The 18,412-nt window shown below is 38.1% G+C and overlaps 1 protein-coding gene across 2 annotated transcripts; it reads right to left on the bottom strand.

Annotated features, from left to right (window-relative positions):
• Positions 1–773: 773 nt before the first annotated feature.
• casq1b (calsequestrin 1b) lies at positions 774–15,123 on the bottom strand. Of its 2 annotated transcripts, XM_025058927.1 has the most exons (12): positions 13,780–15,120; positions 5,315–5,408; positions 4,193–4,293; positions 4,001–4,112; positions 3,547–3,620; positions 3,331–3,461; positions 2,585–2,630; positions 2,442–2,496; positions 2,262–2,362; positions 2,071–2,145; positions 1,297–1,657; positions 774–1,230 (listed from the first exon to the last, which is right to left on the bottom strand). In XM_025058927.1, the coding sequence occupies exons 1-12, from the start codon at positions 14,014–14,016 to the stop codon at positions 1,205–1,207; spliced, it is 1,413 nt and encodes a 470-aa protein (XP_024914695.1). In that variant the 5' UTR covers positions 14,017–15,120; the 3' UTR covers positions 774–1,204. The 2 variants fall into 2 exon arrangements, with proteins under 2 accessions (XP_024914695.1, XP_008316683.1); XM_008318461.2 differs by having other exon boundaries at positions 774–1,657; positions 13,780–15,123.
• Positions 15,124–18,412: the final 3,289 nt, after the last annotated feature.

Raw genomic sequence — 18,412 nt, forward strand, 5'->3', positions numbered from 1 at the left:
ACTAATCACGTTTCAGAAAATTAGGACTCAATCATATTTATTTATGTGTGTATAATGTTAGTGTGTGTTCCTTCTGTCATAAAAAAAATCAGAAGGGAGGAATTATTTGGATTAATCTGTGAAGTCCAACATAAAAAACAATTAGATTAACTGTGTCTAGGGTCAGCTCTATATTCTTAAAACTTTCAGAAAATATTTATATGTTCTAAAAAAGTTCAATTTGAGTTTTTTTTGTTATAAATGTAAATATCGTATCTTAACTTCCTAGCAAAGTATAAATTTGGAATAATTATCAAAACAATACAGACAATACAGTTGTTAGTCAAGTCATTATGGAGTAGTGACATTTGTACAGCCTTCCAGGTACAACCTGGCCTCTGAGGGAGCCATAGTACTGATGTGACCATAACTTTGACTCCCTGCTGGACAGACACCGTCTTTTCCCCCTGAAACTCATAGAAGTTATCAACATCATGTTGTTTGGTTCCACACAGAATGAATTCACATTTGTATAGCATGTGTGTGTGCGTGTGACTCACTATCATACCTGCAGTTCAGATGTCTGGTACATCATGACGACAAGAGTCAGACAGTGGTGGCGGCTCAGGACACAGCCCTTCATCTCTATATTATTCAATGTATGGTTTCATTCATAGACACTTGGATTATTAACTTTTAAATTGTGAGACAACACAATATTCTCTGTTTATTTAAATATGAACAGAAACAAACAGAGTTTGATTTGTGTTAAAAAAAAAAACAAGCTAACAAAGTCCGGTTATACTGAGTTTATTATCTTTTTTTCTTACAAATTGTACAAGGAAGTGTTTGTTTCTCCTCTCTGCCAAGTAGAAAACATGTAATTAAAACAAGATTACAGTAAAAGACAGAGAACGTGTTGTCCAGTACCTTATAAAAAGTCAGGGAAGTTGGCCTGCATTTGCCTCTGTGTCCATATGCGTTATGAACTTCAGAGGTGTTTCTCTTCTACTTCCAAACGAACCTGCATCACCGACCCACGGTAAAAAAAAAAAAGAAAAAAAAAAGATTTCCCTCCAGGGCCACAGTGTTTGTCCCTCAGGAAATGTACAAACAAGCAAACAGACAATATGTTTGCAACAGGATGTTACAAAAGATAGAACTATTTCTAGTTTTAGCCAAGGAGGCTACATTCTATTCATGTAGAATACAAATGTAAAGACATTTATTCATCATCATCATCATCATCATCATCAGCGTCGTCACCATCATCATCGTCGTCATCATCATCATCATCATCATCATCAGCGTCGTCACCATCATCATCGTCGTCATCATCATCATCGTCGTCGTCATCATCGTCGTCATCGTCATCGTCGTCGTCCTCATCATCGTCGTCGTCGTCATCATCGTCATCGTCATCATCATCATCATCATCGTCGTCATCATCGTCATCATCATCATCATCGTCGTCGTCATCATCTTCGTCGTCATCATCGTCGTCATCGTCATCGTCGTCGTCATCATCATCGTCGTCGTCATCATCGTCGTCATCATCATCGTCGTCATCATCATCTGGGTCGATCTTTCCTGACAGGACGTCCTCAATCCACTGCTCCAGCTCATCAGCAGTGGGCATGTCATCATGGTCATCCATGTCCAGCCACACGCTGTCCGCCTGCAGAGGAAAGAGAACAGGTGTGGACCCCTATGAACCAGAATGAATAAAAACAAAACAGAGTGTTGGCCACGGGCTCAGCTGTCCTCTATGACCAACTTTTTAGCAGCCATCTTGGATTTAAATTTGAGTAAAGTTAGCCTGAAAAGGCTAAGCTACAGAAGTTTAGAGTCTACATCACTGTGCCAGTTCTGTAAAACAACTACATCACACAGTGATGCACTCTTGCTCTTCATGGCTTTGGATATTGATGAGGCTGCACAGTTAGGACCTCTGATTAGAATTCCATTTTGTTGCATTTTACATGATGAAGTGTGTGTTAAACAAGTGGAACCAACAATCTTCACACTCATCACTCCATGAACCAAATAATTTAACGTAGGACACAAAAGGAAACATGAACCACGTCTTACATCCTCGACGTCCACAACACCGATCTGTGGAGAGGAGAGGTCGATGCGGAAGGTCTTCTCCCAATAGGGAACCAGCTGAAAAAGACAAACAAAAGGAACATGTTATTTATCCTGACATGTTGATGAAAAATGATGATGTACTAATACAGCAGATGCTAAAACCTATATATGTTTCTCATCTAAGTTCGTACCAGTGGGAAATCGTCAGGGTCAATCCAGATGACGCTGAGGTTGGGGTTGTCGGTGTTCTCACGAGCCACTTCCTTCAGGATTTCAAGGAACTCAAAACCGTCTAAACAAAGGTTCAGACAAAAGGTTCAAACAGTAGGAAATATTACATAAGAGGTTATTTTTGAAGGTCAAGAGTATACCAGGATCATCTTCCTCAGCAAAGGCCACAATATGTTCTCCATTGATGTCATCCTCCTGTCAACAAACACAGGGACAAGAATGAGGACAAAACTGTGGTCTCATCACCTAACTGCCAAGATGACCACTCTTCACCAATTCTTACCCAGATCTCATACATGCTGTGAGGCTCCAGCTTTCTCAGTGTGGGCCTGAAACAACCAATCGAATATTTTATTATTATTATAAGATGAGCAATTGATTGGATTTTAATTTTACTTAATACTAGAGTTGCAACTATTACTACTACTACTACTATACACATGTCAGACAGAAACTCAGACAGAAAAGTCCCACGATCTGCAGGTGATGATTTCGCTCAGATTTTAGTCAGAAATAGCCTTTCAAAAAATATTTTGAAACAAGATCAATGTTTTTGACCTGCAGGGTTAAAAAAATACTGGACATCAGCAGATTTCAGCGGACAAAGTCCAGTAATTATCGGATGACAAAAACCCAGATGAATTAAATGAAGCCTCGAGACAAAGGGTTTGCCTCAAACAATTTTTGTAATCAAACTACCAAGTTGCCCAAATAATCATTTCAGACCTACTTTATACCGTTTTTACTTAAGTCAAGAAGTTTTGTTGTCAAAATAATCTACTGTTACCTAAAGTTAATATTAAAAAACCAACAACTTAGAAAAATACAATCAAATTGAAAGAAAAACCGACAAAGGTGAAAAAGCTAAAGGTTAGCTTTAAAATCTGTTAAGAAAAACTCTTATGTCTCACAACAATGAAGGAAAGAGAAAAGAAATGTGCTAAAATGAAGAGCACTGGGCACTGGGAAAAAATAAAATAAAAAACTGTTTATAACTGCAAAAAGAATAGTTTCAGTTAAAGACCTGACCTGTCATGCTGCTCGATGAATTCCACCAGCTCAGACTCGATGTAGGGTTTTCCTGGGATGGGCACCGGCTCCTCCATGAAGGGCTCATAGAAGTCCACTTCGTTAATCTTCAGCTTCAGCTTTCGGGCGATCTGGAATTAAACACTCAACCTGAAGAGCAGCATGAAAACGGATTTATTAAAATTTGTTTAGTGATACATTACAAAGAATACAAACCTTGGGGTCAAATGTGGCGAAGAACTTGACAAAGGGGTGAAACTCTTCTGCAGCATCGTCATACTCAATGAAGTCTGGGACGAGAAGATGGTGTTAATTATTGACTGGTTTAGAAACAACAGAAGGGACATTTTTTGGGTGTGCAAATGGTCAAAGATACTCAAATACTGTACTGTAGAGCAGAGGTCATGGTCTGCGCATGTTACTGTATAAAATGGCTTTTTAATTCCCATTAAAATGCTTTTAATGGAAATTAATCATATCAGGACCGCACTTTTATTTAGTTGTCCGCTCCTCTCACATCGTGCAACATTAGCGCCAAGTCTAACAAACAAATTCAGGTGAAGACAGACTCTTGACATAGCTTCCAGCATGTCTAGTAATGTGTGTGTAGTTGATATACAAATGCAGTACATTCAAGTTAATAGTACTATACTCCTGAGCCTCCACCTACGAGAAGATCTTTCACTCTTGAAGTAGCCCACCAGCTTGATGACCTCATCCATGTTGTAAAAGCCCTTTAGCTCACGCTCATTGTCGATGATCTCCACAGGCTCTTCAATCACCTGACAACAGTCAAACTTGGTTAGCGCCTGTGCCATCAACACTGTGGACGTCACATGATCAGGCGTCACGGATCACGTACGTCGTAGATGAACTCCACCAGGGTGTCAGCCGCCAGCTCGCCATCGTACTCGATGATTTCATTGTCCACAAAGATGTAAATGCTCTCCACCTCATCCAGACCTTGGAGACAGGAAACAGTTTTCTTCATCTTACATGTTCCACCAACATACACTTTAGGTCATAATTGTTAATGGTCTAGAAAACAAAAGATATTTTTTTCGGTGCTTTGACTAAAAAATCATTGAATGAATTGTCATGTCTAAAGATGTGTACAATTGACCTAAGAACCTAAGTTGTACGAGAACCAAATGACAAAAGCACTGAGTTAAGAGAAGAAAGAGAAGTTAAGAGAAGAATATTTGAAACTCACAAAATGCCTTAAAGCAAGGATAAATGTTTCTTTTTTAAAAATCTGTCTGTTATTATATAGATACAGTATATACTGTATATACTGTATATATATATATATATATATATATATATATATACTGTATATATATAGAGTATATATATACAGTATATATATACAGTATATATATATATATACTGTATATATATATACACAGTATATATGTTGTTTCTTTTAATTGGCGAAATAAAAATTCGATTTTACCGGTGAACACTTGAGGGCGGCATTTCTTTACCCGAATGTAGTGATTCTTATTCATTTTTATTTATTTATGAATTCACTATTTTATCACCGACGTGAATAATAAATATAAAAAATGTAAGTTGATTATTGCGTATGAAACTGAATCAATGGCAAGGCAAATATGTCCCAAAAGTTAAAAACCTCTTATTGATTATTTCTAGTAAAATATTAGGCAAAGACACATTCTACTTAGTGCCTCCCTGTTTTCAAAGGGAATCAGTTAGTAGAATAAATATAGCAGTAAGCCTCTATGCTTACTGTTTATAGTTACAGAGTTAACTACTATACATTACATGGGGCAATTAAAAGACCAGAGTTATTATTGTGCAGATGTTCCAGGTGGGGGACATGACACTGATTGTTTCAGTCAGTGTGACATGGTGCTTGTCAAAGTATAGAATTTCCTGGCCTTGAAACAGGAGTAAGATTTGCAACCAAAAGAATATTGTTGTTGTCCCATACTAATCAGAGCAGTAGCAGCAGGCTTACCCAGCCTCTTAGCAACAGCAGAGTCTTTCTTTTCATCCACAAGGCCGAATCCAATGTCCTCATCATCCAGATCGTCCAAGACTTGAGCCGCAAGCTGGACAAGACAGGTGGGGGACGCAGGGGGCAGAGTTGGAAAAGTGAAAGTTGTGTTTAGTTTCATGCAAGTGCTAATTTCAGCTTGTTTAGTCTTAGAGAAAACGATTCATTTACGCGCAAGTTAAACCCTGGGCATTTTCATCTCACTTTCAAGGCCTTAAAAGCAAAAGCACAGGATCGCTGCCTTGCACTTTCTATATTGGAGTGAAACCAAAGCCAACAAGAGAGAGAGCGGGGGGGAAAGAGAGAGAGAGAGAGAGAGCATGAAGAAGAATGGGTATAGAGAGCCACTCCAAGAGGCTCCTGTGTGTTGTGCATGCACACACATATTTACAGACAGTGTTAATGAACAGACGTTGCCATACGTCAGTGTCTGTGTATATTGAAGAAATATGAGGTCACAGCAGCCAGAGAAGCAGCACTGCAGGGATATTCAGCAGCAGCACAATCACCTCGAAGCACCAGCTCTAATAACTTGTAGAATCATGTGACAGGAGGTTGAATATGAAAACACTGAGAAAGGACAGAAAGTTGCAGTCAACCACCAGGTGGCAACTGCACAGTACAAGCTGCACAAATGTTGTTGATAGTTGATCTTATATTCAAGTAGCAAAACAATCTTTTGCTGATTTTTCCTGTAACAAGACTCCTATTTGACACCATCAGCTGACACATGTAGTATTTACTTGTGCTTTAGAGCAGGGATCACCAACTATTTTTGAGGTGGTGGGGACACTGAAATAAAATGAAATAAAAATGTAATTTTTGTCTAACATTATTATTTTATTGTTATTTTAGAATCCAGTCAAGGGGCCCCCGGTTCATCATCCCTGTTTTAGAGGCTTTTCCCCATCAATTATGACAGTTTTACACATTTAAAATCTTGATTTAATAAAACTAAACCTACAAATGTAAACCCTTTACTTCTGGCCTTTAAACTCTTGTTCAAACCATATCAATACGTGGGCAGAAATCCAGGGAAGGTGCCCTTTGGTGGTTGACAACAACTTTCCTCCTACTTTACTCGCTTTCCCTTTGAAACCAAAGTCTACGTCCGCTTGTATGATCTGTACAATGTTGTTCCCATCAACAGCACCACCCATCCATCACAAAGACCAAAAAGCGAAAAATGCATGAAAAAGTCCAAACTCCCCAAAATGTAAAAACACTTCACATTCAGTTTTACTTTTCCGTCTCACACACAGCTGGAACAGCCCAAAGCTGCTGCTGGACAATGATGGCAGGTCAGTCTCCGTTGGTCCTTGATATCTAAATTGCAGTCCAGGAGTGGGAGAGGAACAACAAGCAGATTCTGCAGCTGGCTTCGAACATACACAAACAGGAAACAGAGACCTGAACATACCTAAAAAGGTACTGGTGACTGCTTCACTTGTGATCAACTGCAAGAAGAGGTAACGCTTTAGGTCAAAGCACAATAGCCACAGCCTCCAGATTTACAACAAAGGGGAGGAGCCTTCACTGGAGACAGAACAGGACCATACTCCAAACGCACCGATTGGATTATCAACTCCGAGAACAGGTTCCCGAGCATGTGGTTTAACTTGTGATAACCTGATACTGCTTGAACCCCTTTAACATGGTACATCAACTAGGGATGCTTGACCTGATTCTCAGGAAGGTATCAGTCAGATATTGGTCAAAATTTCAAGATCGAACATGAACAACACAAGTATAGCCTGTCCGATCCGATACTTAAGCCCACATGCTCAACTTAACTTTGTGCGACATACTGTACACAAGGACCCTATCACCTCAGCAACGGCAGCCCACAACATGCTGAAGGAGAAAAGAAGGCATTGGATTGATATCAGTATCAGCATATACTACAAGTTGCAGTATTGGTATTGGACATGAAAATGTTGTCAAGCCATCCGTACGTTTAACAGAAGTCTTTTAGAATTTTCTAAACTTTTTCTTATATCCTACTGTAATCAACTTTTACCATTTATCTATAAAGATCAGGACATTTGAAGGTGTTTTCAGATCAAACAGTCAAACATTAGCTGCAGAACTCAACTGTGTGGTTTTGCACAGAAATGTCAATAAACCAAATCACAAGAAAAAAGTAATTGTATTCCATTGATAAATGTAACGTGCAAATCTTTATCCCTGTGTCCACGATTGTACAACTTGGATTAAAGAAAGACTGATTCCAAATATAGTCTTTGCAATTTGAGTCTTTAATGGATCGAAATGACAATGTTTTCTCTAACAAGACATTTACAAAAAAAAGATACTTGTTATTTATTCTTGTGACCAATAAGATAAACAATGTGTAATAAAAAAACAAGTGAATTCTTCTTCTACACTGTTGTAGATCATTTATTCTCCTTTTTGTTCATGTCTTCTACTAACCCTAAGGCCAGAGTAAGTCATGATTCATAATTCCCAGCTAGAAGAGCGCACGGCCTTCTTAGTGTCACTGGGGTATTTATAAGAGCTGAAGCTGTAAGCAGCTATATAAGGGTGTGTCAGAAAAGCATGTTGAGGAGGAGAACACAAGCCCGAGATCCGTTACTTATAGAAAAGGGTGTGGAAAGAGGCATGGCTGGTGAATGGAAGACGACACCTGACACTTCATGATATCTATCAGGTCCTGAAGACGTCTCCAACGCTTCAAACACAAACCACTACTACTGTCAAACACTTCTAACTGTATTAAGTCTATATCTAACATAAGTCCAAACCTTATTTTTATTGACACTTGACAACTTCTCAAGCCTACAATCAAAGAGCACACCTCACTGAAGTTTTTATGTCACCTTTTATTAGACCACAGCTGAACTACAGTCCACTATCTAAAATAAAGAACTTTAAAGAACCAACTACATTCTAATGTTACCAGTGTTTGGTTTATGATTCTATCAGTGTAACCAATGTTAGCTTTTAGAAGTTAATATTTTCATGATTTCACAGAAGCCATGTTAGCCTAACGTAAGTATTTTTCCTTGGATTTTGCAGTTTAGCAAATCAACAACAGCTCAACCATTTTTCCTGTTATTCCTAAAAGGAAAACACAAAACTAGACAAAATTCTAGCCAAGATCTCCAGGAAATATAAATGTGTACGTTTGCCAAACACTTTCAACACTTTTACAAAACCCTATTCAATTAATTTCAAGGGCAAGTTTCAGCAATCAAATGAAAAACGGTACTGAGTCATGTCTTCATCTGTCCTTTATCTGTCCCACAGTTAACAGCCACGGACCAAACTTCACAGAGTAGCCAAGCCTTGAGTAGCATCAGTGTAACTCCTTGGCTTCTCTTATGCCCAGTCACCGTCCACTTGTCAGGTGACACGATTCAGTGGCAGTGTGCCACAGTGAGTTGTGAAAACTGTGCTTGGGGTCAGTGCAGAACTTGGCAGCAAATAATGAGCCACGGGGGGAGGAGACCCAATCATATTTCTTCTAATGTGGTGGTCTGTAAGCCTCACCCTGCAAATACATCCATCTAATCATTGTACCTAGTTAGCCAGAATTCACATTAACTCACAATAATTAGCCATAGAATATGTATTCTGAGTTATCACACTACTAGTAGTAGCAATTAGTTATAGGGCTGGGTATTGTTAAGAATATATAAATATATTTAAAATATATAAAAATCTCTTCACTGCTAATGTTATTCCTTTCCCTCCATAGTTGTTGTGTACCCCGGGTTTCCGTCTGTGCCCAAGGTGCATTCAGGTTGACTCTGAAATTGATATAACTATATTGATAACATATATTGATATATGTGGAATTTACCGGCGCAGACAGGCCAGAAGAAATACACAAATATGTGCATCAATAAATTATATCTAACGCACCCTGAACTTAGCACAGTCAGTGCAGTCACATCGCAAATATTTCTATTGGACCATCAACATGAATCTGTGAATCTCGCCATCCATACTATGCAGTACTTGCTGTGAAACATTCATGTAAATGCTATTGTGAGGAAATATTTAAATGGAAGCAAACCTACAGGCACACACTCAGTCTTACACTAGTCCACTACTAGTATGATTATGAGAGAAAACAAATCCATAACAGGACTGTGCCCTCTTACTTGTGGATATTCTCAGTCATCCAGGTCATCATAACAATTTCAAAAGCAGTTTTTTAAAAGTAGGCAACTGGACTCACCTCAAGTAAATTGAAGACGTCTTCAATTTACTTGAGGTGAGTCCAGTTGCCTACTTTTAAAAAACTGCTTTTGAGACTGTGCACTCTTGTTTATTTCATTTTTAATTTTTAATTTTTTTTTTTTTGAGGCACAACATGGTTATTCACAGGAGAAGGTGTGAAACACGGGGAAAGATTTCAGAAAACGCACAGGCTGAAGTGTCTGCGGAGCCATCTGTGAGTGACTCACTTCAACAGTAATCAGCCACATTACAAACGTGTCACAGAGCAGCCACCATTCGTCAAGCTTGTTTGGTCACGTTGTATGCTGCAGGTGTTCAGAACAAACGTATCTGAACGTATCAGACAACAAGCAAAGGAAAGTGTTAAGAGCTAATTGGGATTTGTCGGCAGCTGTGAAAACATGCCAACAGGGCTTGTGTTTAGAGAGTTATTACATGTTTAGGGGCAGGTTTTTTAAATATATTACTGCGGTAGATCAGACTCTCTGTATGTCTCTGTATATTGCTAGCAGATTCAGCAGATGGTTTTGTCTCCTTTGTTCAATTATTAGAGCACAAGTAATAAACCCTCAGGAACCAAAATTTGATTTAATTGATTTCCCATATGGACTTGACCTGTTAGCCTGTTTGAATCCAGGATGATTTGAGATCATGTGATCTAACACCAGTGTAAATGCAGAACTATATGTATTTGCTTTAGAGAAAAAAGGCAATGAACAAATTGCGTCATGTTTACATTTTTTACCAACATCATCTAAAGTTTAATAATAAGACTATTTTAATGAACTTTTATACAATTTATAACATTTAGCAATTTCTCAATTAGTGTTATTTAGTAATCTAATTTTCATTGACCAAAATTGGCTCATTTTAAGCTGTTTTAGTTATTTTTGAGTCTATTCCTAGACCAGCTTTCAGTTCATTACGTATTATGTATTAAATACATTTAGCATTTAAAACATACCAAAGGCAGGGGGAGAATAAAGGGCTGGTGCAAAAATCTCTGTTCTCTTTCTCTAAGACTTTAGATTAAAAAATGTATGGTCTTGGTGTGTGTATGTGTGACCGTTACTTTAAACCTCAGTGGATGAGACTGGAAGTGTTCTCATTCCATATATTTCTACTGTCATGTTTTATAATATTGGAATAAAAATATATATAAAAAAATAAAATCACTTGTGAATTAACTCATGCTTCTCTCTGCATCAGGAGACTCTCTCTGTGAGACGCACAGATCAATAAATCACGGCTCGTTTTTCTATTCAGGAACTTCTACTGTGATCCTGAAAATCTAGAATTTCAGTATATGAGACACTTTGTGTTTACAGCCACTTTAGCAGCTACGTGACAAAGCGCTTTTATAGGGTAAATGCTAACATCAGCATGTTGAGAATACTGCTCAGGATTCATCTTCAAGATATTTTTAGGGAGGTTGATATACCACACGTGGAACAGAATTCCATTGCAGTTTCTCTAGTGACAGTCAAAATGCAATTTAAATATTTTTTGGGAAAACGTTTGATCAAATCCTGTGTCTTCCCTTTCGCCAGCTTTTCTTATTTACTGAGATAACTGTCATTTTTGCAAACCTTTGCAAGAAATGTTGCTACGCATTTCTGGCCTAATTTAAAGCTATGTTTATACACTTGAATATGTCAAAGCTGTTTAAAAGTTATTATTCTAAATTGTTACCTCTTATATTAGTTATTTAGTTCTAGCTATCTCTTGATATCTTGGCCATATTTATCTTCTTGTGACTTTGATTCATCTAGTTTTGTTACTATGTTTTGTGAACATTTCTCATGAATAACATTTTGACTGAAATAAAGGATCATGTTCATATAAAACAAATAAACTGAATGAATTTTTAAAAAATCTGGAGGGTCCATAAAGTGACATAGCAACATTGTCAATCAGTGTGTGCAGAGAGAGGGTGGGACGGAGTGTGCGTGTTGATAAATAGAAAAAGATCGCTGCAATCTGAGCTGCATGGTGATGAATGAGTGACAGTTTTTAACAGCATGACAAAAGTCAGAGGTCAAAGAGAGTGAGGGATCGGGATCAACGTGATTGGCTGAGTGTTGTATCAGCAGCAGAATTCTTAAAGTTACTGAGGCTCTCTTGTAATTAAATGTTATGATTTACAGTCGGTCTGTGCCCACTCACACGTCACTTGCTGCAGAACATTTGGCTGCAGATTATTTTAAAGCTATGAAACACTCACATTATTGCGCTCTTTTTTAAATACACGCGGAGCAGTTAAAGTGAAAAAAAAAATAGATAGGTGTAGGAAATATATTAGTGTGCATAATATTGTTATACATAAAAAAATGAACGGACTTTTCCAAAGTCTAAATTGTAAATGTCCAACTACACATCCATAGCAAACACAACTTCGGTAACTTTTACTGCGCTTTTTGAGAATAATGGAAAACAGTAGAAACTTTGTAGACAGAGGTTTATATAATGTTAGCTAAAGTTCACCAAAAGCCATAAGACAAACTTGAAGCAAGAACACCTACTTTTAGCAAAGAACTTAATGCTGGCCTAGAAAGATTTAGTAGCAATCTTGAAGTAGCCTGATAGTTAACCAAATGCTGATAAAGTATTTGCCAACTTAGTGAAAAGGTAAGCCGAAATACCACAAATTTGTTCAGTATTATAAAATATGGAAAAATATGACCAAGAAGTAGTAAAAAATTTCCAAAGAATATCAAAAGAAAACAACATTGTCAATCTTTTCCATTATGTACATTTTCTTAAATTGTACATGAAATCATTTTCTTCTTGACAAAAATGGAAAAAGGATAATTAAACGTTTAAATGAGCAAAATGAATTAGCAAAATGTACCATATCTGTCTCACTCACTGTCTCAGTATCACCACCAGCAAGTAATGAACTCTGTATTAACCATCAATGACATTGACAAAGGTAGTTACTGCCTCAATTTCCTGGCTGCTTCATAATTCATACTTCCTGATTCATAGGTGGTAATGGCCTGCTATTTTAAGCATCCTCTCTGAGCACCTCCAGTACCCTCTGCTTATTGGCTTGTTGCAGCAGCTGGCAGGAAGTCAGTAAACCAAGTAACGGTCCAGCAGGGACCGGCTGAAGCCAGGGAGTCCGAGTTGGCGAGCAACAAGAGGAAATTGATCCGATCTAATAGCTTGTGTGTGTAAATGATGGTTTGGGCTTGGTGGCCGTACTTGGCTGGAGGGAACGATGATGAGTGTGTGTCTCAGTGTGTGTGTGTATGTGTGTGTTGCCAGGGAAGCAGCAGATTAAAGTTTATAGGGACTGAACTCTCTGTAGCGCTGTAGACTCTTCACTTAGCATGCAGCGCTGTCCTGGGCTATTTACAGAGGTGACTTATGGAGGCTGGTGTAAGATACACTGTGTAAGAAGACACTGCTGATGTGACAGCCAGAGTTTGGTGAACAAGCAGGCTGACGACGGGGCCCAGGTGCACCTGGAAAGAGTCTTCAAGTTTGAAGAGCTTCGAGTGAACCGGGCTCCCAATCAGCAGCTGCACTGGTTCAGTGAGAGACTAAAGTGAAGTGAACTGACAGTCCCTGTGTCTCTGACGAGCTGCAAACGCATTCATGATTACATCTGAAAAGAATCTGATTTGAAAAGCTTGTATTTAAAAGGTACAACTGTCCTGCATCAGACCTTGATGCTAAATTTGGTTACCTTTTTGGACTTAACTCAACCCATTGCTTATTCCAATGTTCCCTGCAGACCAATAAAGTTGTCAATATAAGAACTGTGAAGATCCAAACTAGAAAGCCAAATCAAAAATGTCATTTTATACTTTGATCAGGAAGAAACAAGTGAACCAAAATAACAGAGTAAACAAAGCCACTAACGTGGTTTTTTTCTCCACTGACTACTTCTCTCCTCCATTATTGTGTGTCTTTTCAACAATGGATGCACAAAGGTTCTTGCACATTTATTGGAGTCTTATTTAGTTAAGACAGTTTTTTGCATTCCAAGAGATGAAAACAAATTTCTTCACCCTGACCTTCCTAAACACCTCAACCACCCTACAAGTCGAAAAATGAACACCGAAGCCAAAACCTCTGCTAGAAACACAAACTGATGCCAAGTTATCCTTATGACATCTTTCACCCTCCTTTCCTCTTTTCCACATTAGTTCCTCTGTCCTGACCTAGGCCACAGATTCTTCCTGAGGCATGCTTTGGTGGAGACCCACCTCCAGAGCCAGCTCCTCTATCTGCAGCTGCTTCTTTGCACCCCGGTCTCCATCCACGTTCTTATGGTAGTAGATCACCATCACGTCATACTTCTTCATAATGGACTTGTAGTTCTTGGCACTGAGATTGTGGACGCGGTCTCTGCCATCATACTCAGGGATCTCCAGGCCTTTCTCTCCCCAGGACAGAGTCACTAAAGAGAGGAAGACCCCCAGAAACACCAACCCCAACTTCATGGCTGTCAGCTGGTGGATACAGGAAGGTCTCTTCCCAGAGCCTCGACTGTTGATGGGTCAGGAACACACTCAAGAAGGTTAACCGTTGTTCCTAACACTAGTCAGGTGTAAATATGGGAGAGTGAGGAACACAGTTTGCTTCCTGACCCCCACAAGGCTAGAGAAGAGCCGCTCCAAGAGTGACACTGTGCTTTTAAAAAGACCTACACGTGGTTTTCCTGATGCCACTGCCCACAGAAAAAGGGGATGGGCTTCTATTTGGTGACGGGAGTCGGTATGTCAGAGAGTGAGACATTGATCTCTACTGGATCTAAAAGCAACAGGGGAGAGGAGGCTTCCAAAATTGTGGGACAAATGCATCAAGAGGCTTGGGCTAGTCCAGGAAAACAGCCAATGGCTGGTGATGTGGGAGGAGTGGTTTGGCCACCTGTTTGTAGGGGTTGCTGTAATAAGGGACAGTGGCTTGTGCTGGTTGTTTGGAGAGCTACAGATTCCAGCTAGATGTCTTGCAGAACCAAAGTTATAGATGGATGGATGTAGGATGAGAGCTTGGGGGAAAGAAGAGCTCCAAGATGCCTTTGCCATATTAAGTTCTGCAGAGGAAGCTGGACTCCAGCTAAAAATATCTCCCCTCCCCCCTCTGTGGACAAGACAACATTAAGGACTAGATGGTAGAGAAAAGAAAAAAAAACGCCAGACATGAAAAAAAAAGAAAAATCCTCTTAAATCAAGCTGTTCAGTGACTACTGTGAGAGTAAAATGTAATGTTGGGAGCAGAAGGTGCTACAGCACTTGAAGGTGAGAAATTATAGAAATTATATGTAGTGCCTTAGAGTTGTGTCTGCGCCACAGGGCAACACAACTAACTTTTTCAATCACCTGAAAAAAGCAAACTCAAATATGATGAAAGCAAAAAGGACAAAGCTTATGCTAACACAGGTGCAATAAATCACCGACCGTGTCCAACGCCAACACAAACAACCTTAACTGAAACCCTGCACCACACAACGCCTTATCCATTCACCTTTTACGTTTCCTCAACAGGAATAGGTGTCCCTTCTTGTAAATAGTCAATGGCATATTTATTTTTCATTTGGTAAATTTTATTATTTATCATTTTATTTTATTTTAAGTTTAATTTTCAACTTGAAAGTTTTGCTCACATAGAAGATGCAATAAAATGTGTTACATTTTATCTAACATAATGAATAATCCTGATTTACAACTGTGATTTCAAAATTGGTAAAAAATAATCGTGATGATCATTGTGGCCATAAACATACAGCCCTGAAAAAAAACATTTGTAGATTTGTAACACAACCAAGCCAAATGAGACTCACAGTTGGATCTAATTGGTACCCCGACCTTATGTTGGACACCAGAAGTGCCAAAGTGTCAGATTTCAAGTAAAGTCCCATGTACATGGCCATTAAAGTATCTCTAAACAAAACATCAAAATGGGGAAAAATGAAGAGCAATTCTCTGTGGGGATTAATAGGATTAAATATATTGATATATATATATACACACACACACACACACACATATATACATATTATATATCATATATGACATTTCATTAACAGAATGCAGCAGAAAAGTATACATTTGTTGTGTGTCATATTTGTGTTCAAGAGTTAGATCAATGAGAAAGTAGAAAGGGCATCTATTAATACCACTGTTGTAACATGAGCTGCCCTCTGCTGCCCCCTGCCAACGTTAAGTCAAACAGAGATGTGCGTGTATGTGTGTCTGTATGTTTTCCAATGCCAATGTGTGTGTGTCAGCAAATATAATCTAACTATTGCCACCTGATGAAGTAAACAGCGCCCTCCTCTGGTAGTTGCATTAGTGACATTGATGGTTTCTGCATCAGGTGGATGTTCTTCGCCTATGCCCTCCAACCAGACGAGCTACAACTATGACTGTTTCCACAGCAACAGAGAAAGAGACTTAGACCGTTGTAATGGAAACAGCACTCAGTGTTCTCTAGAGTGTAATCCAAGAGTGAAGCTAATTTAAGACAGTCAACTGTTATCCCTCAGATCAAGGAGAAAAAACAAAAAATGAAAATAACAAAAATACACTTTTCACTAAGCAATTTGCCAGTTTCAACTTTTGCTTTTTTAGATATATATATATAGATAAGCCATCTTGAGAGGAAAGCGCTCATTCTGGATTTCATTGGATATTTGATTGTTTTATTTTGGCTTATCCTGCTTTTCATACTTATTTTGCAAATTTCCCCAAGAATATTTTGTGTATGGTATTTGTTTAAGCTAACTGGAAATAAATATTCAAAACTGTGCTATAGATAAAGCTTTCAGACTTCTGGAAGTTAATTTTGTTGTCATCATTTGGCTCAAGGCTTAGAAGTGTGCTTTCTTTATTATTATTATTATTATTACTATTATAACTGCTTTTAACTACAGCTTTTCAGCATTTACCCATATTTTTAAATGGTTTCACTATATTTTAGTCATTTTTTACAAATTACTCTCCAAACTTCAGGATGGTAAAACCATACTTTACAATGATAAAACCTGAGACTGGACATAATGCTAAATAAGCCTAAATAAGAGATGGTCTTCCAGTGGGAGCGACTGAGTGTATTTTTCCTATATGGTCTAGACATACCTGACAGCATTGACAGTATTGATCTGGATGTTACAATGTCACAATCTCAGAGGGTAAGACGGTGACGAGCTTGAATAGGGGTGTTAATAAAAGGTCCTTGAAAGATGGACTGGAACAAGGTATCATGGGAAATAAGGTGTGGTAGATGGAGACGATAGTGGAGTGGCCAATTAAAGAGGAGTAGAGAGATACACTTAGGAAATGTGAAGGGGGTAGAAATTAAATCAGGAAGAAGAATGAGAAAAATATGCTGGGTCAACCTATAGATGGCTATTACTGTAATAAGACTGAAGGAGAAACCAACCTCCAGGAGGAACAAATGCTAACGGATCTCAGACTCAAAAACAGGCAAAAAAATCCAACAATCCTCAGTGTAAAGATGTATTTTGTTATTTTATATTTTGCTAAGTCCAAACCATTTCCCAATTCTAGAGGTGCTTAAAAAATATAGTTTTGACTGTTTTTTGGTTATCCTTTAGCTATGTCTAGATTTACCTTTTAGCTAGCGCTGAACTAATATTGTACAATATTTAATTACTTATAAGTCATACATGGCTTGAATATATATATATATAGAGAGAGAGAGAGATACATATATTAATCTGACAATTGCAAATGTTGACTATAATTTGGTTTTCTTTAAGCAAATTTAAGCAAACAACTTTTTCCCAACATAAAACCTAAAGTTTATTTCAAAACTTTATCCAAATTGATCTACAAGTTTTTCTACTTAATTCTTTGCTGATTTTAGACTAGTTATCTTTTCATTATTCTATATTTTTATTTTGCGATTTTTTTCAAGCATATTTTTAACAGGTTTTTTTTTTTGGCCAATTTAACAAGGGAAACTTTGAGGATGTCACAGTCATCTTACCCTGAGCTCCTACTAATTTCTGACCCTGCTGCATGTTGACAGCACCAGCAGATCTTTCAGTGTGGTCTCTATTAAGAAATGTCAATATGAAGATTGGCTTCAATAGTTGGCTGACGACAAGGATGCGATGTTGCTAAGTAACCAAAAACCAGACAGACTGACTGATCAAGCTGCTAGCCAACAGTTGGAGTGTGAAGGTCGTGTGTGTGTGTGTGTGTGTGTGAATTTGTTAGTGTTCTCTGGATATGTGAAACAGTGGTGACAATGACTGAGAGGATTTGTGTGTGATGGGTTCAAGGAGTTTTTGCAGATTTATATTAGATTTATTTTTGAAGTTGACCTTTGAAAAATAAATTAAATTCAGATGGAATAACTCAACAAAATGTCCTAAAATTATATGCATCCTAGGCTCTTTAAAGTATCTACAGTACATAATAATTGTAATCATCATAATTGATGATGACAAAAATTAGAGTATGTCAAATTAATGAGTTTATTCCCAGTCATTTTGTTAATTTGATTAGGTTAAAATTGGTTCTGTTTTTTTTTTCCAGTTTCAACTGAAGTGTTTTACATTGTATTCTGATCCTGTTTGCAATGACAAAGAAAAGTTGAACTCTTTTTTATTTTATTTTATTTAAAGTTATACTGATTATAGATCCTACAGAAGAAGTCTTCACTTCTACAGTGGTCATTTTCAGCTCAGAGGAAGCTGCTGTAATCAATACATCTGTTGCTCCCTGAGCTCAACACCTAATGTGACAAGGCTTTTAGGCCCTAATTGCAATTTGTAATTGTGTTGGAGGCTAACAGGCCCGAGGGGAGGGTGTAATTAAGATGCGGCTGGTAATGGAGACCAGTTATCATGATGTCAATGTTTAACCC

Source organism: Cynoglossus semilaevis, chromosome 1 (assembly GCF_000523025.1).
Source record: "Cynoglossus semilaevis isolate Cse_v1.0 chromosome 1, Cse_v1.0, whole genome shotgun sequence".
Taxonomy (NCBI): Eukaryota; Metazoa; Chordata; class Actinopteri; order Pleuronectiformes; family Cynoglossidae; genus Cynoglossus; species Cynoglossus semilaevis.

Bases quoted from the DNA above. Each gene is read 5' to 3' on its own strand.
- casq1b (XM_008318461.2), bottom strand. From the start codon at position 14,016: ATGAAGTTGGGGTTGGTGTTTCTGGGGGTCTTCCTCTCTTTAGTGACT. The intron at 4,294-5,314 runs GTAAGCCTGCTG...CCTGTCTCCAAG, and splicing joins TGCTGTTGCTAAGAGGCTGG to GTCTGGATGAGGTGGAGAGC. The intron at 2,497-2,584 runs GTAAGAATTGGT...GTTTGTTGACAG, and splicing joins ACAGCATGTATGAGATCTGG to GAGGATGACATCAATGGAGA.